Source organism: Bubalus bubalis, chromosome 20, assembly GCF_019923935.1.
Source record: "Bubalus bubalis isolate 160015118507 breed Murrah chromosome 20, NDDB_SH_1, whole genome shotgun sequence".
NCBI classification, from domain to species: domain Eukaryota; kingdom Metazoa; phylum Chordata; class Mammalia; order Artiodactyla; family Bovidae; genus Bubalus; species Bubalus bubalis.
In genome coordinates, this window is record NC_059176.1 from 54,516,914 (window position 1) to 54,542,720 (window position 25,807).

The 25,807-nt window shown below is 44.4% G+C and overlaps 1 protein-coding gene across 3 annotated transcripts in view; it reads left to right on the forward strand.

Moving 5' to 3' along the window:
* SV2B (synaptic vesicle glycoprotein 2B) overlaps positions 1-25,019 on the forward strand; it is a 244,423-nt gene extending 219,404 nt beyond the window's left edge. For all 3 annotated transcript variants that reach the window (XM_006065727.4, XM_006065726.4, XM_044932803.2), the window contains 4 exons: positions 5,804-5,937; positions 10,147-10,347; positions 17,749-17,908; positions 21,969-25,019. In XM_006065727.4, coding sequence (XP_006065789.3) covers positions 5,804-5,937; positions 10,147-10,347; positions 17,749-17,908; positions 21,969-22,152 — 679 coding nt within the window. In that variant the 3' untranslated portion in view covers positions 22,153-25,019. The remainder of the gene's footprint in view (positions 1-5,803; positions 5,938-10,146; positions 10,348-17,748; positions 17,909-21,968) is intronic.
* The last annotated feature ends 788 nt before the right edge of the window (positions 25,020-25,807 follow it).

Below are 25,807 nucleotides of genomic sequence, written 5' to 3' on the forward strand. Positions count from 1 at the left end.
TCTTTTGGATGCCGGCAACTCAGTGTTGGGGCAAGGGGAGGAGGTGGACATCTGTCTGAAGGCCATGCTCCCCCCACTGACAATCAGAGGGCAAGAGCTTTTACAGACGGAGGGAGGGGGCTATATGCAGAAACAGTACAGTCAGCTGACAGTCACCTTGAAATTGGTCATCAGGGGTCTGACCAGTGGTATCTTGACCGTTTTAAGTGCAGTTAATCTTCAGTTCCAGGATTGGTTTGTTTCCATTTCTTTGAGGCTGATTCTTAGAATTGTGACAGCTGATATCACGGCTACAGTCTGGTCTTCATGCCGTCAACTTCTCCACCTGGTGGGGGGTGTCAGACACTGTTCTGAGCTGTGTCCTGTCAGCTCACAGGACACGGCTCAGAATATTAAGAGTAGTCCTTGAGAGGGAGCTAAGAGTCCCTGACTATGCATAATGGCTAAACTATTATTACTTGGTCTCCTTTGACTGTTTTCCTTTGTTTCTGCGTGTTTTCACTTCTCTGATGGAACTTATTCTTTGGCTAAAGTTTTTCCACAGACAAAAGGCAGGCTGAGGACATGGGAGGCAAGGACCATAGTATCCTGCTCCTTTTCAGTTATACCCTCTTTTTAAAAATGTTCTAGGATCCATGTAAAGAGACAGGGTGAGATATGGTGATTTCAGCACTTAGGTGGCCGTAAGTGTAAGAGAAGATGGAGAGAGTAAGTTGGATTTACTGGCAGATCCCCTGAGGCACAAGGACGTGTCCTTAGAGAGTCTGTTTGGTAGATGCAGAGCCGGTATTTCCCATCATATACGTCTGCTTCTCCATGAAATAGTATTTCAACCATTTGATGGCCATTTCCACTCTACTCCTTTCTTTCCCAGGCTACTTATAGTAAAGATACCTCTCATTTATAAAACCAAATACTAGAGCTGGAAAAAGTCATCTCCTCAATAATGTTATTTTAATGATTTTAAAATACAAGCCTGCAGAGGAGAAGAGACTTGCCTGAAATCTTTTAATGACAGTGCTAAAAGTTGAACTGTATTCTTCATTTTTTGAAAGGTGGTGTCGGAGGTGAAGTTAAAGCCTGATGCCTATGTGTGGAGAATTTAAGAAGTTATTTAGAGTTATACAGAGAATTTAAGAAGTTGCATAGAAGTTATAAACAAAAGACCCTCTGTTTCCTTCATTCTTTAAGCAAAATGAGCCCCAAGCATATATTTTCTGAAGTGATTTTCTTTTTTTCTTAAAGATTTTTTTTAATGTGGACCATCTTAAAAGTCTTTATTAATTTATTACAATATTGCTTCTGTTTTATGTTTTGGGTTTTTGGCCATGGCCTCATGATCCTCACGTGGGTTCGATCCCTGACCAGGGAAGGCAAAGCCTTAGCCTGCCAAGGAACTCCCCTGACGTGGACAGTTTTCTCATTCTGGCTTTGCTTCATCTCAGATTAGGACCTGATATGAGATAATGTGTGAGAAATTAGAGTTCTGGGTCTTTCCTGAAAAAGTTTCTCTTTTATTTCACTGTATGTGGAAGGCTTATTGTAGGACGGTCTGTGTGTGTGAGCCTTGGGAAAATAGACCCTTTGTTTATTTTCTCTCTGAAAGGTGATATAAATGATGTGAAAGAGAATTTTACACTTAACGAAAAAGTCAGTTGAAGGGTATACATTATATATCATGCCTCTGTGCCTTAGCATATGCTATTCCCTTTGCCTGGAATTCACTTGCTCTGCGTCTTGGCTTGGATAGCTTTTATTTATCCTTAAGGAAAAGCCAATATCATGCTGTACCTGACTGTATCATAAGTACCCTTTTGCAATGATCTTGTAGCTTATCTCTAAGCTTTTTTTAAAAATAGTTAATATCTGGTGGCGCTGTCTTCATTGTTTTTCTTCATAGTCTTTCTCTAGTTGCGGCGAGTGGGGCTACCCTTCCTGTGCATGAACTTCTGACCGCGGTGGCCTCTCTTGTGTGGAGCACAGGCTGCAGGCACACGGGCTCAGTAGTAGCCTGAGGGCTTGGTGGCTCCCCGGCAGGTGGAATCTTCCTGGACCAGGGCCTGAACCCGTGTCTGCTGTGTTGGCAGGTGGACTCTTATTCACCGCACCACCAGGGGAGTCCTACTTATGTCTGAGCTTGATAGTTATCACGCCAGATTTTAATTGCCAGTTTTCTTGTTTCCCTCTTTAGTTTTGAGTTTCTTGAGTGTGAGCCCATTCAAGTCTAAATCATGGTGACTGCGTAGGTGCGACTTTTGGCGTAGTTTAGATCACCTGGTGGATGAAGCACTGGGCTTGAGGGTAACTGAAATAAAGTGTTTGTAATAATAATTCCACCCCAGGCTCTGGATCACCAATGGCTTCTGTTTCCTTAAAGGAAGGGTTCCACAAGCTACTTCTGTTAACTTTTCTTTCAGCCTTTGAGACCTCCTGAGTGAAGCATCTTGGACCAGTTCAGTATATAAATTAGAGATCGGAGGAGATGATTTATATAAAAGACTCATAAAATATGCCTTGGCCTTTTCTCCTTTTAACTCTCCTTTTATAACTTTGGCTTTTTATAACTCACTTGGAGATACATTTTAAGGTCTGTTGGTGTCAGACCTTTTATGATTTATGGCCCTTCTTTCTCACCCACCTTTGGCAGAACATTAAAATATCACCGGAGGCCTCATCACCAGCCCATTACTGTATTAAAGAGAAGGATATATTAAGAAGAGCAAAGACCTGAGACAGGCTCCAGGAATAGCTTTCCTGAGTAAATACAGTCAGCATACATATTACATTACTTTTGAAATCAGAGTCATCTTCCTGTAACAAAAGGCTTAGTGATCAATTTCTCCATAGAAGTAGGAAGAGTTCAGTGGTAGCTTTTGGAGGCCGATTCAAATTTAACCCTAAGAAAAACTGTTGAAAACAATTTGGCTTTCTTGATCAGGGATTCTCACATTTCCTAAAGTGTAATAATCTGGCATCTTCCTTTGGTGATTATAGTTCAAGAGGTGCAGGTTGGAATGAAGAGAACTCCCATCTTTTGTAATAACCTCTTATTTTATTCATTTTTTTTTTTGTACCTAACTTACGTCAGTTTATTTTAACTTTTAAAAATTGGAGTATAATTGCTTTACAATGTTGTGTTGGTTTCTGCTGTGTAACCTTATGTATACATAACTCCCCTGCCTCTTGAGCCTCCCTCCCACCCCCGCCCCCGACATCCCACCCCTCAAGGTCATCACAGAACACCAGCCGAGCTCCTGTGCTTCATAGCAGCTTCCTGCTAGCTATCTGTTTTACACATGAGAAGTGAAAGCATTGGTTGCTCAGTTGTCTGACTCTTTGCGACCCTATGGACTGTAGCCCACCAGGCTCCTCTGTCCATGGGATTCTCCAGGCATGAATACTGGAGTGGGCTGCCAATCCCTTCTCCAGGGGATCTTCCCAAGCCAGGGATCGAACCCGTGTCTCCTGCACTGCAGGCAGGTTCTTCACCATCTGGGCCCCCACACGGTAGTGTATATAGGCCAATGCTACTCTCCCAGTTTGTCTCCCTATTTTATTCTGATGCAAGTGTTCTGGAGACTTCTCCTGAGACTGGCCCAGGCCTTCTTATTGCTGAGAGGTCTTTTTGTCAAAGCTAATAAGACGTGGTTCTAGGTTAGGGTTCTCAGCAGAACATAGCTGAGAGTGAAGAGTAAGGGGCCCTGGCCATCATGTGTGCTCGTGGGCGGAATGACCTGGCGGCCCTGAAAAGCAGCAGCAGTCCTCAGTGCCCTGTGCTGCCTCTGTCACTGGGTCCCCACTGAACCGGAATTGTCTGTTGGCTCCATTTCTTTTTCCCATTAGGCTTGAGGGCAGGGACCATGTCTTTTCTGTCTGTACTCTTAGCACCTAATACCACGCTCGGTAAAACTTTTGTTTGAGACTGAATCAGTGAATGAATTGACAGATGAATGAATGAATGGGGTTGAGATTCTTCACAAATGAAGACACAGCAAAGGTTTCTCACTTAATAGCTTAACCAAGCTTGGGAAATATAACCAGTAGAGGCTGATGTCCCTGTGTGTGAGTCTATGTTTTTAAGTGTCCTGTTGCCTTTTCGTTTTAAGTTTATGCTGTCCATGGGGTCGCTAAGAGTCGGACATGACTGAACGACTTCACTTTGACTTTTCTCTTTCGTGCAATGGAGAAGGAAATGGCAACCCACTCCAGTGTTCTTGCCTGGAGAATCCTAGGGACAGGGGAGCCTGGTGGGCTGCCGTCTATGGGGTCGCACAGAGTTGGGCACGACTGAAGCGACTTAGCAGCAGCAGCAGGAGTTGAAGACGTGCAACAGCTCCAGATGTGGGCTGTGCTTCACAATCATCCAGGGGTTTTACCTCTTATTGGCTGTTTCGGTTTTAAGTGAAAAAGTATTATATACACTTGGTATAAAGAAAATTTGTCTGAGCCCGGTGGGCTACAGTCTGTGGGGTCACAAAAAGTCAGATACAGCTGAGTGACTAACACTTTCCCTTTCAGCCCCCAATGTACCTCCCCAGGGCCGCACACACCTGCCTGTGTCTGCGGCACTCTCTCCAGGTGTGTGCTCTGCACTTGCAGGTGTATGGGCCTTATCCTTTCTCACACGAAAGAAAGTCACATGCTATAAATATCATGCTGCATTTCTTTTTTTTTCAGTTAACAATACATCTTAAACATGGTTCCAGATTAAGACACACAGATCTGCCTGATTATTACAATGGCTATGGGTGCTCAGTTGCTCGGCCGTGTCTGACTCTTTCCGACCTCATGGACTGTAACCCATCAGGCTCCTCTGTCCATGGGGTTTCCCAGGCAAGAATACTGGAGTGGGATGTCATTTCCTTCTCCAGGGGCTCTTCCTGACCTAGGGATTGAACCTGGGTCTCCTGCATCTCCTGCATTGGCATGTGGTTTCTTTACCACTGTGCCACCCCATGGGTTATTGTCCATGGGGTTGCAAAGAGTTGGACGCAACTGAGCACCTGTAGCCATTATAATAATTAGGTGGATGGCTATGTGTGGTACCTGTCTATCTATCCATTCTATCATCTATCTACCCTATCTGTCATCTATTATCTGTTTCTCCTATCATTTACCTGTCCCCTATCTATTATCTATCGTCTATCTATCTATCTTTCTAGTAAGCTATTCCTGTTATCAGCAATGTTGCAGTGAAGATCAGTGAATGGATTTCTTTGAATGCATGAGCAAGTATGTGCATGACAGATTTGTAGAGGTGGTATTCCTAGGTCAAAGGGATAGTGCATTTCAAATTTTGCAAAGCTGCTCTCCACAGAGCCTGCACCAATTATGTTCACCAGTGTGGACGACATTGCCTGTATTCCCCCACGTTTTTGTTGGTTCAATTTTAAAAACAGAAATTCTGAGGCCCTCAAACATCTATTGCCTTTAAACCTTTCAAGACCAGGTAAGGGATTTTCCTGTTTTTTAAAGCTCCTAAACTGAGATATTATGAATATATTCATGTGACACTATTTCATCTTTCCATGATTCTGATGCAGAATCTGCTTTTGGGAATCGTAGATTGATGCCTAGAACTCCATGTGTACCTGGACTAAACGTCAGCTCCCACGGTCTTGAGGCTCCTCTCTGTTTATAAATACACGGTGAAGAAAAGGGGAACTAGTTTGGGTTGAAAATAATGTGCTAGAACCTTTTAGTTTGCAATTCTTCTTCTGCCTTTCTGTGTTTTGTGTTTGAGTCTCAAGTCTCCTTTTTTTTCCTGGATGAATCATTTGGGGGCTATTTCTTTTCCCCATAGGTTCACAAAGATGTACTTTAAACATGTACTCTTTGAGGACACGTTATTTGACGAGTGCTATTTTGAGGATGTTACATCGACTGATACCTATTTCAAAAACTGCACCATTGAATCGACCATCTTTTATAACACAGGTAAGAGCGTGAACAGGGTAAGCTTGGTGTCTAGAAATCGTCCGACTGCTCAGCCATAAGCTTTAGGAATAGTAAAGTATTCGCTGGTGTGTGTGCTGAGTCTTGGGTTCTTGCCCCAGGCAGGGCACAAAGAAGTTGCTGTGCCAAATCATTTAATCTGTCTGAATCCCAGTTTGATCTCATGTAAAATAGAAATAGAAGCACTGGGCAAGTGTTCTGATCTCAACAAGACTGATGCTGTATGCTCAGAGTCTTTGGTAGGAACAAATTATGACCCAGATTAAAAAAAATAGCATTCCAAGAGGGTTACATTTTATGCCTGGAGTGCATTCTTGAAGACCTAGCATAATTTGAAAATTATAAAATTCTCACAATAATACATGAAAAGGAAAGACTGCATCTTTTCAAGCTTCATGCATGAAATAAGATAAGAATATTTTTAAATTGCCCCATTTCAGACTTCTATGATTTAAAAAAAAAATCACAAAATTCCACCTCTCTCTCACTCCTCATTATTTTTACTGCTCTCATTATGAATTAATACCAAGTGGAGCTGGGTTACAAGGAAACTAACTGAGCTTTACCAGGGGCTTCACTGATACTGTCTCAAGTAAGAAATGTACCAACATCCACATCTTACAACTAAGAAAACAGAGGCTTAAGCAACTTACATTAAGGCCACAGATAACAAGTTGGGGAAGCTTGGCTTCATCCCTTAACTGTTAAACTGTAAAGTCTGTGAGGCTTCCTCTGAAATACTTGCATTGTGTCCGGATCAATGCTTTCTCCCTGGCATTGGCACCATGGCACAGTTTAATGCGAGAACCTCTTTTTCCCCTTCATGACGCCAATCTCAAGCAATTCAATATCTGGTCTCTAAATATCCCTTGGTCTTTAAATAGTCCATTATGGGACTTAAAAAAATATTGGTGAGTTTTATACATTTCATCTTTGGCATATCTTTTATTTTCTTCTTCTTTCAATGTCAGCAAGTACATTTTATTTATGTAAAATATTTTAGGAGTTTGCAAGATAAAATCTGCTATTTTATATATGTATATATATATAATTCTATGAATATATATATATTCATAGAATTTAGTGACACTTAAGCCCAAGTAATTTTATGTGTCTGTATACTTCGTATGTATGAACTATATATATATATATATGTAGGCTTCCCAGGTGGTGCTAGTGGTAAAAAACCCTCCTGCCAATGCAGGAGACATAAGAGCCACAGGTTCAATCCCTGGGTCAGGAAGATGCCCTGGAGGAGGGCGTGGCAACCCACTCCAGTATTCTTTCCTGGAGAATCCCTTTGGACAGAGGAGCCTGGAGGGCTATAGTCCATAGGGTCGCAAAGGGTTGGAAAACACTGAAGCAACTTAGCATGCACACACACACTATATATATTTATATGTTCCCACATACCACAATATGACACAGATGTTCATACACACTACACATAATTCATGAACATATATACACTACATACCGGCACACATTATATATACACAGGTGCAATCAAGTCTGTATGTTCACACTTATACGTGTGTGTATAGACATGGGCAACATATCAATTCATTTAGTAGGGTCTGTCCTTACTACTCTTCCTAGCATTTAAGAAAGTTATAACACTTATATATGATTATTGCAAAAATTCAAACATTAGGAAGGACGCAGAGTTGAAATAAAACTTTGTTTCCATCTGGCCCTTGATTTCTGATAGTGTTTCCTCTTTTTCCAGAGGGAGCTGCTATGTAACAGTGTCCTTGCAAACCTTTTATTTACATAGGTAACATACATGTTTGTTTAAAAGTAAATTGATTATATAGCTCATATTGCTGTGCCACTTGCTTTTTTAAACTTAATACGCCATAGATATGCACCGTCTAATGTGGGAGGTGAGTGAGTGAGAGCTCAGTTGGGTCTGACTGTTTGCGACCCCATGAACTGTAGTCCGCCAGGCTCCTCTGTCCCTGGGATTTCCCAGACAGGAATGCATGCCCTCCTCCAGGGGATCTTCGTGACTCAGGGGCTGAACCCAGGTCTCCTGCATCTCCTGTGTTGGCAGGTGGATTCTTTACCACTGTGCCACGTGGGGAGATTGGGATTTTGCAAACACTTGTAATCATGAAATATTAGAGCTGGGAAGCAGTGGTCATCATTAGGTGTTTCCTCCGACTTTATAGGCAGAAGCTCAGGGGGGTTAAAGAGGGCCAGCCACTGAGCCAGTTCCCAAACCCAGGTTTGCGGAGAGCCTATACAGTGATCTTTCTTCTAGAACAGCTGATGTTAGAAGGTACCAGAGAACATGAAACTGGTTCCAAAGCAAATGCTTATTATTACTTTTTAAGACTTTATTTTTTTTTTAAGAGAAGTTTTGGGTTTACAACAAAATTAGAAGAAAGATACAGGAATTTCCATGTGCTGCCTACTCACACACCATAGCCTCCGCCATTATCAGCATCCCCCACCAGGGTGGTACCTTTGTTATAATAAATGAACCTACACATCATCACCCAAAGTCCATAGTTCACGGTAAGGTTTATTATTTTTTTGCATAGTAAGGCTTTTGTTTTTAAATTTTAAAGTTTTGAATCGGAGGATAACTGCTTTACGATGCTGTGCTGGTTTCTGCTGCACAACAGCCTGAGTCAGCTCCATGCGTGCATACGTCCCTTCTCTCCCGAGCCTCCCTCCCACCACCCCGCCCTCTAGGTCAGCCCCAAGCCCTGAGCTGAGCTTCCCTTGTGGTCCAGCGCTTCCCACAGCTCCTGTCTCACATGTGGCGGCGTGTGTATGTCAGTGTACCGCCCGATTTGTCCCCTTCCTCCACCCCCAGTCCACACGCCCATTCTCTGCATCTGTGTCTCTGTTCCCGCCCTGTGAATAGGTTCATCTGTAGCATTTTTCTAGATTCCACATACATAACGGTGCATTTATTTATGAAGCACCTGCCACAAAAGAGTAAATCAGAATTTAAAATTCTGCCCTCTTCACATTTTTATTCTTTCTTCACACATTTCTGCCCAAGCTTCTAAGTCTCAAGGTTTAGTTAGAGATAGGAACAGACTTCCAGAGCAATAGGCGAGGGAAAGGTCTTTGTTCTTGGTGTAGTCCATTCAATGGGCTTGGATACATGAATAATATGCATCATTGTAACATCATGCAGAGTATTTTTACTCTACCTAGTAATCTATTTCCTGCCTAACCCCCACAACCACTGAGCCAATGGTGTTTATTTAGAAGCATGCTCAGGTTTCTGCAAGGGCGTTGGAGTGACTGGCTCAATCTGCACCCAGTTCTCTGGTCATTCGCCTCTTATAAGCTGGGAATCCTTGAAGGAGTACCCCAGGCAGGGTGGCCTCAGCGACATATTGTTGATACAAACAGGGCTGTTACCTGGCTTGAAAGATGTTCTACTTGCCCATGTCCCTCAGTGAATGTTCATTTCATTTCCCCTTGCTTAGAGAAACTTACACAAGTTGTTACATTTTTAAAGAGTTCTTGCTACATCCGTACCTTGCCCCCATTGTTCCTGTTGTCCTTCAGTTCCTAAGTCACGTCCGACTCTGACTCTGCGATCCCCTGGACTGCAGCACGCCAGGCTTCCCTGTACTTCACTATCTCCCAGAATTTGCTCCCATTCACGTCCATTGAGTTGGTGATGCCATCCAACCATCTCATCCTCTGTCGCTCCCCTCTCCTCCTGCCCTCAGTCTTTCCCAGCATCAGGATCTTTTCCAGTGAGTAGGCTCTCCACATCAGGTGGCCAAAGTATTGGAGTTTCAGCTTCAGCATCAGTCCTTCCAATGAATATTCAGAATTGATTTCCTTTAGAATCAACTGGTTTGATCTCCTTGAAGTCCAAGGGATCCTCAAGAGTCTTCTCCAGCACCATAATTTGGAAGCATCTGTTCTTTAGCGCTCAGCTTTCTTAATGGTCCAACTCTCATATCTGAACAGGACTACCGGAAAGACCATAGCTTTGACTACACAGACCTTCGTCCACAAAGTGACGTCTCTGCTTTTAAATATGCTGTCTAGGTTTGTCATCACCTTGACTTTGTCTGATTGCCAGGGGGTGGTGCTGCCTGCCCAAGGAAGGGGAATAACTTCAATCCCTGCCTCTGCCCCCAATCTCCCCAGCTCTCTCCCCCCTCTTTCCCTGTTTCACATGAACCACATGTTTCCTTCTCTCCACAGACCTCTATCAACATAAGTTCATCAACTGTCATTTTATTAATGTCACCTTTCTGGAGCAGAAGGAGGGCTGCCATATGGACTTAGAGCAAGACAATGACTTCCTGATTTACCTCGTCAGCTTCCTTGGCAGTCTGTCTGTCTTGCCTGGGAACATCATTTCTGCCCTGCTCATGGACAGAGTTGGAAGACTCAAGATGATTGGTGAGTTGTCAGGGATGTCACGTTTGTATTCTACTGGGCTAGGGCAGAGGCTTAAAGTGGAGGAAAAGCAGTGGGATTTCCCTTTTCTTTTTCAAGAAAACTCACACAGGAAACCATGTAGGTAAGATGGATTCTGCTGGTATAGAACCAAGTCTGCAAAACCCCAGGGCACCTTGGAGATCTCTGAGATCCCTAGTCCAGGTCAGGCACAAGCCTTCATTTCCTGATTCAGTAATTCTGTCACAGTTACGTATTCTATTAGCACTTCAGTAGGATGTTATACACGTCTGCTGTACCCACTTTGTATTCCTCTTGGTGGAAAAATACACTAAAATGCTTTTAAATGAGCATCACTTTCATTTGATGATCTTAGGTGAATCTTGTTACTTTTTATTATTTAATAGTAATAACATTCCGGGCTTTGGAGTTGGAGAGGCTCATGTTGGAATCCTATCACCTAAAGGCTCTTTGACTTTGGACATGTTCCTTTACCTCTCTGGGCCTCATTTTATAGATAAGTAGACTTATGATGAGCTGGCAGGGGTTTGTGAGAATTTAACACAATGCACCCAAAGCATCTCCTAGTGCTTGGTGCATTGCAGGTTCTCATGTCTGCCTTGCTTCATTCTGCCAGATTTGCAGCAGTTTGTTACCAAAACACAAGCCAGGCCTGGTAAACAAGAAACAAAATGCATATACACCCAGAGCCAGGGTAAACGTGGGGCTTCCCAGGTGGCACTAGTGGTAAAGAGTCTACCTGCCAGTGCGAGATATACAAATAATACGAGTTCAGTCCTTGGGTCGGGAGTGGGAGGAGGAATGGCAACCCAATCCAGTATTCTTGCCTGGAGAATCCCATGAACAGAGGAGCCTGGCAGGCTATAGTCCGGGGGTCATGAAAGAGTTGGACACGGCTGAGCGACTGAGCACAGCACAGGGAAAATGTACACAGAAGAATATGGTCAAGGGGCTTCCCTGGTGGCTCAGTAGTAGAGAATCTGCTTGCCGAAGCCGGAGACATGGGTTCGATCCTTGGTCCAGGAAGATCCCACGTGCCCTGAGGCAACTAAGTCCATGAACCACAACTGCTGAGCTTGTGGTCTAGAGCCTGGGAGCCACAACTACTGAAGCCTGTGGGCCTAGAGCCTGTGCTCTGAAACAAGAGAAGCCTTTGCAGTGAAAAGCCCTCACACTGCAATGAAGAGTAGCTCCCGCTGTTGCAGCTAGAGAAAAGCCCACGCAGCACCGAAGACTCAGCACAGCCAAAAATAAATTAATAAAATTATTAAAGAAAGAATATGAGTCAAGGCCAGGGGAGGGGGAGCAGACAGTATGCTGATACACATGCCATGAGTTCGGCCCCAGGGATGTAGTTGTCAGGGAAAATTAATTCCAAGAGCCTAGCAGCAAGGCTCAAAGGACACAAAATAAATTGCAGAGTCTCTTTGTCAATAAGTAGTTGCATGGATATTTAGAATGGTGAGCCCAAGACATGCCTGCGGTTTCTGCTTTTTAATCTCGTCGAGACAATGGTGATGTCTCAGGCATAGCAGACTGAACTGTGTCCTCTTGAGCCACAGTGTTCTGGTTAGAACTGAAACCTGATGCGGGAAGATGGTGGCTTATCAACTTCTGTGATGTCTGTGCCCAGCTCGGTGTCTGCCACTGAGTCATGGCTGAGTCGCGCTGTGGGACCGAGAGAATCAGCGAAGATGACCTCTTTCCTGGATGAGTTGGAGGCACCAAGTTTTTCAGCAGGAATGTCCTGCAGGGCGGTGTGGTGTCAGAGACTGGCGGCTGGGAGTCAGCTGGCCGTCTCGGCACTGGCTTTGTGAGTCTGCACGACTTCCTCGACTGCTCTAAGGTTCTCTTCCACGAAGGTTAAAATAATACCTGTTTGCTCCAGTGAGAGGAAGTGTGTGACACGTCTGCCACTGGCCCTTTTTCTAAACTTTGGAAATATTAGTATGTAATGAGCTAGACAAATAGCGTGTTTCAAGCAGTCTCTGTCGGTCTGTGTAATAACAACGTAGAGAAGAAAAACAGGCGTCTGAAGCCATACATTTTTACTTGGCACTTGAACTAAATCACTTGGAGTGGCTCTGACAGGTCTATTTTTATGGGGAAAAAACCCCACAGTTTTGGAGAAGAAAAAAGCAATCTTCGTACAAGAAAGTGAGTTTCTTGTTCTTTTTTTTTTTTTTTAATGATTTATTTATTTATTTTTGGCAGCGCTGGGTCTTTGTTGCTGCACACAGAGCAACAGGGCCTGGGGTCTGCTCTCTAGTTGCGGGGCACAGGCTTCTCATTGCAGCAGCTTCTCTTGTTGCAGAGCGCGGGCCCTAGGATGCCTGGGCTTCAGGAGCTGTGGCTCGTGGGCTTGGTAGTTGCCTCTCCCAGGGTCTAGAGCACAGGCTTAGTAGTTGTGGCACGTGGGCTTAGATGCTCCATGGTTTGGGGGATCTTTCTGGACCAAGGATCGATTCTGAGTCTCCTGCATTGGCAGGCAGATTGTTTACCACTGAACCACCAAGGAAGCTCTCTCATAAGGTACTAAATGTATTTCCCTGTCCTATATAGTAGGACCTTGTTTATCCATTCTGTATATAATAGCTTCAGGTAAGTAATATTTTTCTTAATTTAAAAATTTCTTTGTTTATTTTATTTTCGGCTATGCTGGGTCTTTGTTGCTGCATGTGGGCTTGCCCTGTTTCTGGCGCGCAGGGGCTGCTCTCTAGCTGTGTGCGTGGGTTCTCACTGCAGTGGCTTCTCTTGTGGCAGAGCATGGTCTCTAGGGCCCGAAGACTCCGTAGTTGTGATGGAAAAGTTTAGTTGTCCTGAGGCATGTGGGATCTTCCTGCACCGAGGACCGATCCCGTGTCCCCGGCGTTGGCAGGTGGATTCTTAGCCACTGCACCACCAGGGAAGTCCCGGGAAGTGAATTTCTATCACAGGTCTTTTAAGTCCTAGGGTTGAATAGTGAATTCTGTGTCAGCTCCTGGAGTAGCTGAAAGAGTTCTTGGGAGATGAGGGTGGATGAAGGGTTGGGGGCGGGGGGGGTGCCCCTGTGAACGAGAATGGACTGCCCCCCTCAACCAAGGGTGCAGGGAGGGCTGAGCACAGGGAGCAGGTGGGGCAGGGAGAGAGCACATGTCCTTTCCTTCTCCACGGAGTCTCTTCTTGTTATCATGAATGTATCCCAGCTGAAAGTAGAGTTCTCCAATGCTAACTAGTCGTACTCCCCAAACTGGATATCTGCAGCTAATACTTACCATTCATCATTCTTTATATGTTGTTCAGTCACTCAGTCTTGTTCAGCTCTTTGAGATCCCATGGATTGCAGCATTCCAGGCTTCTCCGTCCTTCACTATCTCCTGGAATTGGCTCAAACTCGTATCCACTGAGTCAGTGATACCATCCAACCATCTTGTCCTCTGTCGTTCCCTTCTCCTCCTGCCTTCAAGCTTTCCCAGCATCAGTCTTTTCTAATGAGTCAGTTCTTTGCATCAGGTGGCCAAAGTATTGGATCTTCAGCTTCAGCATCAGTCTTTCCAATGAATATTCCGGGTTGATTTCCTTTAGGATTGACTGGTTTGATCCCCTTGCTGTCCAAGGGACTCTCAAGAGTCTTCTCCAGCACCATAGTTCAGAAGCATCAATTCTTTGGCACTCAGCCTTCCTTATGGTCCAACTCTCACATCCGTACATAACTATGGGAAAAACCATAGCTTTGACTATATAGACCTTTGTCTTCATATTTTCATCTTTTACTAATGTCTGTTTCATTTCTGAGCAAGACTGTTAAAAGCTCATACAGTGTTCTTTTTGTATCTTTAGAAAAAGGTCTGGTGTACAGAGTATCAGCTGCTATATTCTCAGGGCCCAGTACCTACCTGGTACTCAGTTAGTGTCTCGATGTGATGTGGAGTGATCTGTTTTGAAATTGCCTTTCCCAAGACCCTCAGACAACCCCCCAGTCAAGTCTGCTGGAGCATCATTTATCCTGCTTACTCTGCCACTGTGCCCTCTTCGGGCCAGAATTGTGCCTTGTTAACAGCAGAGAAGAAACTTTTCCTGATGAGCCTGTTATTCCTCATTTATTCAGTTTAATAAACATTAATTTGTCCAGGACAGCTCTCCACCAGGCTGTGTGGTCAGCAATGGGAATACGATGCTAACTGAGACAGACACCATCCTTGTGCTTAAGGAACAAATGATCTGTTGGAGAGATAGACATAAACTAGAAATTTCATTGAACCAACACTTAGGAAGTGCTTATTAGAGGTCAGATTTTGTTCCAGGCATTTTGTAAATATTAATATATTTAACCTTCACTGTAACCCTGTGATGGGGAAAGTGAGACAGCTCAGGGAGGTTGAGTGTCTCACTCAAGATCACACAGGGGCAGCTGGGGTTGACCTCAGGCCTCTCCAAAACAAGGAGAATAAGGACTAATGATGAGAGTGGAAGAACTGGGGACCAGAGGGATCTATAGTGGGAAGACTCAACATAGTCAATCCTAAAGGAAATTAATCTTGAATATTCATTGGAAGGACTGTTGCTGAAGCTGAAACTTTAGTACTTTGGCCACCTGATGTGAAGAGCCAGCTCACAGGAAAAGACCCTGATGCTGGGAAAGATTGAGGGCAGGAGGAGAAGAGGGGGACAGAGGATGAGACGGTTGGATGGCATCACTGACTCAATGGACATGAGTTTGAGCAAACTCCAGGAGATACTGGAGGACAGAAGAGCCTGATGGGCTACAATCCAGCGATCGGGGGGAGGGGGGATCTCAAAGAGTCAGATATGACTTGGCAACTGAACAACAGCAATGGTTCCCTATGATTTCTTTGATGATAATATTTTGTATTCAATAAACATTGTACACCAAAGCCCATGGCTGGCCACTTTGAGCAATGCATGCATGTTGACGATACAGTTCTCAGGGCACTTGTGGTCCAGTAGATAGCAGTCTCCTCCCACTCTCGTTCTCTCCTCACTGTTGGAAAGAGGTTAGCATGCTACCCACAGCCCTATCCTTCCCCAGAATCAGCAGAATGCAGGTGGACAGTTACCATCCCCCAGCTCGTCAGCAGGGTTTGGCATGAGTCTCAGCGGCTCCGGGTCTGATGGCGAGGCTCCAGGCACAGGTGCCCCCCCTACCCAACCCAGGGAGGCACTTGCAGGGGAAGGCAGACCAGCATTCTGGTTCCTTCGCAACCTGAAGAACTCCCTCCTCCAGGCTCCTGATCCCTGGTGGGGATTCCTCTTTGTTTCCCAGCTGGTTGGTTGGGACCTGCTTATTTTCTTCCTTTCTGCCAACTATTCCCACCATATTTTCTGACACACTCTTGATCCCTGCCTTGCACCCACTCAAGACTTCCCCAGCTCTTCTGGGCTGGATGTGTTGAATTTGGGTAGGGTGCGACTTAGCCTTCTTTCAAGGGGATCTCTTATTATTAACTATATCACCCAGAGTCCTGGTGGGAAAAGGAATTCACCCAAGATAGTTCTGGTGAAGACTGTAGGATGGAGCAGCATTTAAATGTGTGGGCAGGGTTATGGGGATAGATGAGGTTGATGAGACACCCAGATACTAGTGACAGTGGGCAGCAGGCTCTATCTCCAGGGACAGAGGGAGAAAACAGCAGTAACTGAACCAGAGAGAGCTAGAACCAAGGAGGAGGAGGCATCCGGGAGAAACTATAGTCCTGGAGGGATGGAACATTTGCCCCAAAAAGGGCTTATAAAGCAGGCTGGGAACTGGCATGAAATACCCCGAGCCCTTTCTCCCTGCAACTGACAAGGGAGCCAGCCGCAGGCATGCCGTCCACAGGGGTTAGCTTCCTGGGGCACAGGGCAGGGCTGAGGAGGGTAGCTTAGATATATCTGGGATGCAGGTGGCATACATAAGAGTGCGCACCGGGGCTCTTGATCAGGTGTTCTTCTGTAACCGGTGTCCAGTTGAACTTGAGCTCCATAAGAATGGAGTCTTAAAAGAAAAGATGATTGCCTATGCTCTGTGACAGCCTGGAGGCGTGGGATGGGGAGGGAAGTCGGGGGAGGTTTAAGAGGGAGAGGACATGCGTATGCCTGTGGCTGACTCGTGTTGATGTGTGGCAGAAACTGTCACTATATTGTAAAGTAATTATCCTTCAATTAAAAATTAAGGGGCTTCCCTGGTGGCTGGGTTGGAAAAATCCCTGGGAGAAGGCAAAGGCTACCCACTCCAGTATTCTGGCCTGGAGAATTCCATGGACAGTCCATGGGGTTGCAAAGAGTTGGACAAGACTGAGTGACTTTCACTTATACTGCTGGCTCAGCTGGTAAAGAATCTGCCTGCAATGTGGGAGTCCTGGGTTTAAAAAATTAAAAAAATTTTTCATTTATTTATTTAGTTTTGGCTGTACTGGGTCTTCGTTGCCATGCTGGCTTGTCTCTAGGTGCGGCGAGGGGGAGCTCCCTCCTTGTGGAGCACGGGCTCTAGGGCAACAGACTTCAGTATTTGTGGCTCCCAGGGGCTCTGAAGCAGGGCCTCAGTTGCCCTGTGGCCTGTGGGAGCTTCCTGGGATCAGGGATTGAATCCGTGCCTCCTGCATTGGCAGGCAGATTTGTTACCACTGAGCCATCAGGGAAGTCCCAAGAAGGGAGTCTTCTGACATTGATGAATTTCAGGCACCTTAGGACGTCTGGCATATATTTTCTGAACTAATATCCACCCTCTCTGCCTTGTCTTCAGTTACTCTGGGCTGGACAGTACTCAGTTCAGTTCAGTTCAGTCTCTCAGTCGTGTCTGACTCTTCGTGACCCCATGAACTGCCGCACGCCAGGCCTCCCTGTCCATCACCAACTCCTGGAGTCCACCCAAACCCATGTCCATAGAGTTGGTGATGCCATCCAACCATCTCATCCTCTGTTGTCCCCTTCTCCTCCTACCCTCAATCTTTCCCAGCATCAGGGTCTTTTCAAATGAGTCAGCCCTTTGCATCAGGTGGCCAAAGTATCAGAGTTTCAGCTTCAACATCAGTCCCTCCAAAGAACACCCAGGACTGATCTCCTTTAGGGTGGACTGGTTGGATCTCCTTGCAGTCCAAGGGACTCTCAAGAGTCTTCTCCAACACCACAGTTCAAAAGCATAAATTCTTTGGTGCTCAGCTTTCTTCACAGTCCAACTCTCACATCCATACATGACCACTGGACAGTACTAGGGAGGGAGAATCTTGAAATCCTTCCTGGGGGCTCATTCTGGTGACATGACCCATGCAGAAGGCTCTAATTCCATGGCTGGGGTGCCATGTGGGGGTCCAAGCTGTGCGCTCTGTGTGTGGAGATGAACCTGCTTTTGCAGGTGTTGTCTGACTTGGATTTCATGTTTCTTTCTCCTCTGATCTCCCTGGGCAGGTGGCTCCATGCTCATCTCTGCCGTCTGCTGCTTCTTCCTGTTTTTTGGCAACAGCGAGTCCGCGATGATCGGCTGGCAGTGCCTGTTCTGCGGGACCAGCATTGCGGCCTGGAACGCGCTGGATGTGATCACAGTGGAGCTGTATCCCACCAACCAGAGGTCAGCTCCTCTCTGTGCTTCCCTTGGGACTTGCTTGGGCTCCTTTAGCCAGGAGTCAGCCTTCCCCAAGATCCTCCACCGCGGCCGTCTTGGTCTTCTTGGAGTTTGATGGACCAAATGTCTCTTGGGCTGTTGAGGCTTGGGTGTGCCCAGAAGCTGGCATAGGCCTGGGCTTGGGAAGGCTAAGGCTTGATAGAGTGGGTTGGATGGCAAGATGTAAAGGACCAGGGCAAACCTTGTCCAGGAGAGAGGAACCAGGGCCAAACCTATGTATGTGCCACCCAAAGGGAGGTGAGAACAGAGCTGCCAGTGGGACATGAAGGAGACAGGAAGAGCTGGACAGACAAAGCGTGGAGCAGAAATAAAGGTGAAAGGAGGCACGATGGTTAGGATTTGCAGAGAATGTGGCAGGAACGCGCAGCGTTTATTTTCTTTCGTGCACACTCTTTAGGAAGAAGTCTAGTTTAAAGGCATAGAGTCAAGGCCCATTGCTTAGCAGGTAGTTTCTTCTAATGGAGGGGGAATTTTTTTCTTCTGTGGATTTTTTTTTTATTTAATAGATAAGTTACACAGACAGTGTAAAATCAGACAGTGAAAAAAAAAGATTTACAATGAAAAGTTCAATCTTTCTTCCACCATAGGCTGCTAGTTCTGCTCTCAGAAGCAGCAATTGCTACCTGTTTCTTGTGTACTCGTTAGAAATAGTCTTTGCATAAATGGGAATGCATGTGTGTATGTGTTTGTGTGTGTATGTGTTTGTGTGTTTTGCTACCATCTTTGTGTGTATGTTACCATCCCGCTCTTTAAAACCAAGATGAGAACATGCTAACATTCTATGCCATGCTTTATTTTCACAGGCACATGTTTTGGAGATTGTTCCATGTCACTTTCTCAGTATTTTAAATGGATTCATAGTATGTGGAGGGGGGATTTTTCAGGACTGCATGTGAGTGGCTCTTGGGCCAGAAATGAGTGTGAAGTGGTGTGGAAGGCAAGTAAATGCAATTCTGCAGAAAATAATGATATTCCCAAGATTGACGACAGAGGTATTGGATTACAGGTAGCTATGGAAAAGCACAGAATACTGTATTTGAAACCTCTTCTGTTAATCAAAGAACTTCTATTACAAAAAATAAGAGGTGGAAATTTACTATTTCAGTTATATGTGGTTTTAAATCCAGGGAACCTAAGGGAATTATACAAAGAGAGTAATAGAAACAATAAAATAATTTGGTAAAATGGTCAATAATAAAACTGACATAAGAATTTATAGATCTTTAAAAAGATCAAATATTAACAATAAAATGAAATTCATTTAATAATGGAAGAAATCATAAGATATTTCAGAATCCATTTGATGAGAAAACTGAAAAGCTTATGTGAAGAAATCATAAAACTTTACTGAGAGATATAAAATAAAACTTAAATATATGTCAATATGTATCTAAGAAGATTTACTCTCACAAAAATGTTAAGTATTTTTCAGCTTTTGAAGCATTCATTCACAACTCTATGAGATTTTTTTTCCCACCCTGAGAAACTTGAAAAAAATGACTGTAAAGTTTATTTGGAGAAATACACATATGAAAATATCCAAAAAATTCTGAAAACAAAAAGACTGGGGTTGGAGTTGGCAAAAATGGATAAAGATAAAGTGTGGTATGATTATAGAAAAAATGTAAAAAGAATTTAAAGTAAAAATATATATATTCTTTATAAACTTGTGGTATGAAATAGAGACAGTTTACTTAATTTATAGTGACTTGGAAAGAAAGCTATGACAAACCTAGATAGCATATTAAAAATCAGAGACATTGCTTTGGTGATGAAGGTCTGTATACTCAAAGCTATAGTTTTTCCAGTAGTCATGTATGGATGTGAGAATTGGACCACAATGAAGGCTGAGTGCCGAAGCATCAATTCATGCTTTTGAACTGTGGTGTTGGAGAAGACTCTTGAGAGTCCCTTGGATTGCAAGGACATACAACCAGTTGATCCTGGAGGAAATTAACCCTGAATATTCATTGGAAGGACTGATGCTGAAACAGAAGCTCCAGTACTTTGGCCACCTGATGTAGAGAGCCAACTCATTGGAAAAGACCCTGATGCTGGGAAAGAGTGAAGGCAGGAGGAGAGGGGACAACAGAGGATGAGATGGTTGGATGGCATCACTGACTCAATTGACATGAATTTGAGCAAACTCCAGGAGGTAGTGAAGGACAGGAAAGCCTGGGGTACTGCAGTTCATGAGGTTGCAAAGAGTCAGGCACGACTGAACAACTGAAAAACAACAAATTCAGGAGACATACGAGTCAAGGGTTTGATCCCTGGGTTGAGAAGATCCCCTGGAGAAGGAAATGGCAACCCAATCCAGTATTCTTATCTGGAAAGTTCCAGTAGTGCTTAGAATATTGCCTGTATACATAAATGGAGTCAGAAGACAATTGATGGTTAACAGTAGTTATCACTGGGAAGTGTGGTTAATACCAATTAGGATTAGGTTCTTCCATGAGTGAGAGACTCCAGATGTTAATAAGACAGACGTAGGAAGATAGGAACTGTAGGCTCTTTTTATCTTGTTTCTTCCTCTTTCATGACCTCAGTCATGGTCTGCAGTGAGACCATCTACATTCCAGGAAGCAGGATGGAAGGAAAAAGGACTCTTTAAAAACAAAACAAAACTTTTAATTTTATATTGGAGTATACCCACTCCAGTATTATTGGGCTTCCCTGATAGCTCAGTCAGTAAAGAGCCTGCCTGCAATGTGGGAGACCTGGGTTTGATCCCTGGGTTGGAAAGATCCCCTGGAGGATCCCTGGAGAAGGGCATGGCAACCCACTCCAGTATTCTTGCCTGGAGAATCCCATGGACAGAGGAGCCTGGCTGGCTACAATCCATGGGGTCACAAAGAGTCGAACACGACTGAGCGGCTAAGCACACAGCACATAGCCAGTTAGCAATGCTGAGATAGTTTCAGGTGAATAGCAGAGGGACTCAGCTATTCATTCACATGTATCTGTTCTCCCCCAAATGCCCCTCCCATCGAGATGGCCACATGACATTGACCAGAGTTCCCTGTGCTATGCAGTTGGAAAAGACCACTCTTGACATCTCTTAAGGAAGTTTCTCAGGAACTGCCACTTGTACTTATATCCCATTGGCTTCAACTTACTCACATGGCTAGGCTCGGAAGCACAGGAGTCTGGGAAATATAGCCTTATATCTGGAGATCTGCTATTTAGGCAGAACTGTTTTTGCCTCAGGAAGGTAGAGGAGTTATTAATGGGGAACACTTACACTTTCTGCTTCATCCTTTTTCATTCTTGCAATATGTCACAATACTCAGGTACTTGTGTGCATGCTAAGTTGCTTCAGTTGTGTTTGACTCTTTGTGACCCCCATGGACTGTGGCCTGCAAGACTCCTCTGTCCATGGGATTCTCCAGGCAAGGACACTGGAGTGGGTTTCTATGCCCTCCTCCAGGGGATCTTCCTGATCCAGAGATCAAACCTGCCTCTCTTATGTCTCCTGCATTGACAGGTGGGTTCTCTACCACTAGCGCCACCTGGGAAGCCTGTGAACAACTCAAGTTGGAAGGAAATACTCCAAAATGTTAATAATGGTGATTCCTTGCAGTGGTGAAGTTACAAATTCTTGTATCTTTATGTTATTCTGTATTGCCAAATTAGGATAAAATAAGAATGTGTTACTTTGATATTTAGGGGAAAAAATTCCCTCCCACACCTTCACTATACTTCTTTATTATTATTATTATTTTTTGCTACAGGGATTCACTCCAACAGGGTTTTTATTTTTTTTAAAAAGCTTTTTATTTCGTGTTGAGGTAGAAAAGAATGTGTTGATTAGAAAGCAATGTTGTAGTTCCAGGTGAACAGCGAGGGGACTCAGCCGTACTTACACATGCATCCTTTCTCCCCCAGACTTCCTCCCGTCCAGGCCACACTTCTTTAACAAGGGAAAGAAAGAACCCAGTCCCACACATCTAAGGAGGTCTAGTTTGTATTCTTCAGAATGGTTTACTTTCTCCTTCTTTTACAGGGCAACAGCCTTTGGCATCCTCAACGGGTTATGCAAATTTGGTGCCATCCTGGGAAACACCATCTTCGCTTCTTTCGTTGGGATCACCAAAGTGGTCCCCATCCTTCTGGCGGCCACTTCTCTCGTTGGGGGTGGCCTGATTGCTCTTCGACTGCCAGAGACTCGAGAACAGGTCCTGATGTGAACCACCTACCAGGGAAAGGAAATGTTGGAAGAACCCCGTCTGGGCACCTCAGCGGTGCCCTCACTTCCTGTCTGTCACTGTCCGGCGGACACCTGGATAGCGCAGGAGGAAAAATTGAACTTGTGACCCCTAGCTTAGCACCCATTTCCGCTGTCTGTATGTTTGTAACTCAGGTGACTGATTTGGGGGTTTCCTGAGCTGTCCTCCCATAGAATCTCAGAACTCCATGCTTGGCTTCTAGTGTCCCCAGCCCAAGGGGGAGAGCACCCCCCAGTGGGAGCACACACTAAGCAAGGGGTGTGTATTTCTGCAAGTGAGGTACAAGGACTTTCTTGCATTTCAAAATGAACTTGAGAAACACTCACGTTCCTCCGTAAAGTTCCTCGGAGCCCAAGGACTTAACAAATGGACTTGGTGGGGAAGTTGAGTCATCATCTGAATTCTGAAGTACATATGATACATATATTTTTGCAGTTAAAGTGTCACTTCTCATAGTGTCCATTTGAAAATTGGCACAATAGCATTGAAGATACTCTGATATAGGAAACCAAATATTTGAGCAATATCTGTAGAAATCTATGTCACCCCCTCCAAGAGTCCTAAGTTTTCCATGATGATTAGGGGGTAAATTGAAGAATAATATTTATTCCTATTTTGATCTAGTCAAAAACACTTAAGGGGATAGGCATTCTGTAAACTAACTTTGTACATAATTGTCTTTGGGTTTCATTTGCAGAAAGGTGTCTGCAAATATTTGCCAGCATTTAGCCATATTTGGAGAGGAGTTGGTGTTTGAGGTCCCAGGAAATTGGGGCTGATGGAGTGAAGTGCAAGCACAATTTCTTATAGCCATTTAACTTGCTGGTGGGAGGATGCACTTCATGAACTCACATTGCACTGTTCATCTCGTTCTGGCTCTTTTCTTCTCATGGGGGAGGAATTATTTCCTCTCTTACATAGACTGCTGGTGAAACGCAAGCTCACCATCGTCCATCCTAGCATTTGACGTGCCTGCTCCCCCAGAAGCAACACAGAAAGTGTTCCGTGGCTCCTGCCGTCGTCTTTGTAGGCAGGAATGAGATGTGGTGGGCATGGGGGATGGAGGGCGGGGTGGGGGAAGGCAGCCGCAGGCCTTCAAAGTGTAGACTTGGCAGTGAGACACGACCGTGTTTATTATAATGGTCAGACCCATGGAAATCTATTCTGTGTGTCTCGGTTCTGTTTCTTTTTGAAGCAGACATTGGCATGGGAGTTGGGGAGCGCAGGGGTTGTCATATATGTTTTTCTTCAGTCCTCACAAGGAACACTTTCCTGAGGTCTAGTATGAAACGTGAATGGGAGTGGGGTGGGGGTGGGGTGAGGAACTCAGGACAAACTGCTTTGGCAAAGGTCAGTAATAGATTGAAGTCTTGAATCCATGGAAAAAGAACAACTGTCTCACCCATCAGAACCGTCTTGCCTGGAAGGGACTGTGAGCTATAAGCCCTGGGTCCTGGAGGTGAACCCTGAGGCCAGATGGACTTCAGTCTGCAAGAACTAGCCGTTTGATTTGTGATGCTTTCAATTCTATGAAGTGCCAGGCTTTTGCTACCAGAAACCTCAAAAATTTAAAGAAGAATAAAGATGGCAGCATCGAGTGTATTTTCTGTTTTGGAGAAACACTTAGGCCCCGTGATAGCTTCCAGCCATCCTTTCATTATTCTCTGGAGTAGAAGGTGGAGAGGAGAAAGAGTAAATTCCTGGCACCTCTCTATCCTGGATCTGCAATCAGTTTTAATGATGAAAAGGTTTTCTTTGCTTCTTTCGTCCACTGATAATTGGATCACCATTTTTTTTTTTTTTCTGTGCAGGGAAGGAAGACTCATCAACTCTGGTTTGATATCCTGACTCCCCCAAATGTGTAAATGTATCATTGTGTATTAGTGTTTTTCTCAGTTTGTTACAGGAGTTACCTAACATCAGTGCTACATCAATAATGAGAGGATCAATGTAACATAGCTGTAATATACTTGCTTATGATACAAAATACACTAGGTTCATAAAAGAGAATGGTGTAAACTGGGATTACTACCTCCCTTATAACATGATTTTTCAGTGGGATAGTACAATTCGATGAACAGTTACTGCTTAAGAAATTTATAAGGCAGCAAAAGCCTGCATTTCTAGTTAGGATGAATCTTGTAAATCTAAAGCCTGATTCATATTTGAGCATTGGGATGGCTGCGATGATTTGAGGTAAACTCCATTTGATTCCCAAGTTCTCACTTCTGCATTATCCTTATGGCTCCATACACCAACCATCTAGCCAACCAAGGGCAATTCCCATCTCATCCATCACCCAGGCCTTTGTAAAGGTACAGCCATGCTCTGCAGACTTTTCCCATGCAGGATTGTCTGGCACTGGGACCTGGCCACTTCTTAAATGCTGTCATTCCTGCTGTGATAAATGTGTCTTTAAAAATAGTCACTTTGGCAGGTCATTGGGGGATAATGTACAGCATTCCTGGCCAGGTGCTTCTTTTTCATTTCACGTTCTACCCTGAGAAACTCCCTATGGCATTCGTGGAGAATCAGAAGGATGAGCTGTCCCTCGTTGAGCAAATCTGTTCGCGGTTCATGATGTACTTTTATGATGCCCAGTTTGGGAGGAGTTGCTTTTAATGGTCTCAGCTGTATTGTGTCATCTCTTGATGCTGATTTCTCGATCTTTTGTTTTACTGGAAATAAATAGTGAAAGGGGTGTGCCTACTTGCAACGTTTATAGCACACAACCCTGAGGTCATGTAATAAATAATCTCTTTCCCAGGGTTTCCTGGCCCCTTGTATTAGTTCAATAAAAATAATAATAAAAGTAATTGTAAACAAGCCTTAAAGAACTGAGACTAAAGATTATTTCTAGACTCTGAAGTCTCTTCTGGAATCTTTGATTGATTGGATGTGCTGACAGGATGCTGACAATCATTTCCTTCTTATGTTGCCTATGGGGACCTTGAGAGCTTAAGTGATGTGACCAAGGTGACATGTAGTGCTTGGAGTGGGTTACAAGTGGGTTGCAAGTTGGTCTAGTTCTGGGCTAGTTGCTCACTGATATATTACTACAGAGTCTCCCATAGTCTTCGAGGAATGGGAAAATATGACCAACACTTACCTGGGACTATTCACTGAAAGTCCACTTGATTGCTTTACCTAGAAAAAGTGGAAGGACCAGTATAAACATGAAAGGGTTTAGTGTATATCCATGGACACACAGGCTCCAACCCTGGGTCGATAAGATCCGTAAGATCGCCTGGAGAAGGAAATGGCAACCCGAGCCAGGATTCTTGCCTGGAAAATTCCATGGAAAGAGGAGCCTGGAGGGCTATAGTCCATGGGGTTGCAAAGAATTGGACATAGCTGAGTGACTGAGCAAGCATGCATTCAGTCATTCATTTTGTTTATTCAACAAATCCTTACTGAGCCCCTACTGTGTGCCAGTCTCCACACTCAATTCTGGGGATGCAGAACTGAAAGCCATGGCCAGTGTGGTTGCTTTGTAATCTGATTATTAGGAACAGACTTCTGCCTTTTAGCTGCTCAGTTTTCAGTGCTGTTTCCATCATCAAGGCTGCCTCATTGACTGAGATGGCTGTTGGAGCACCAGACCTCACATCCACAA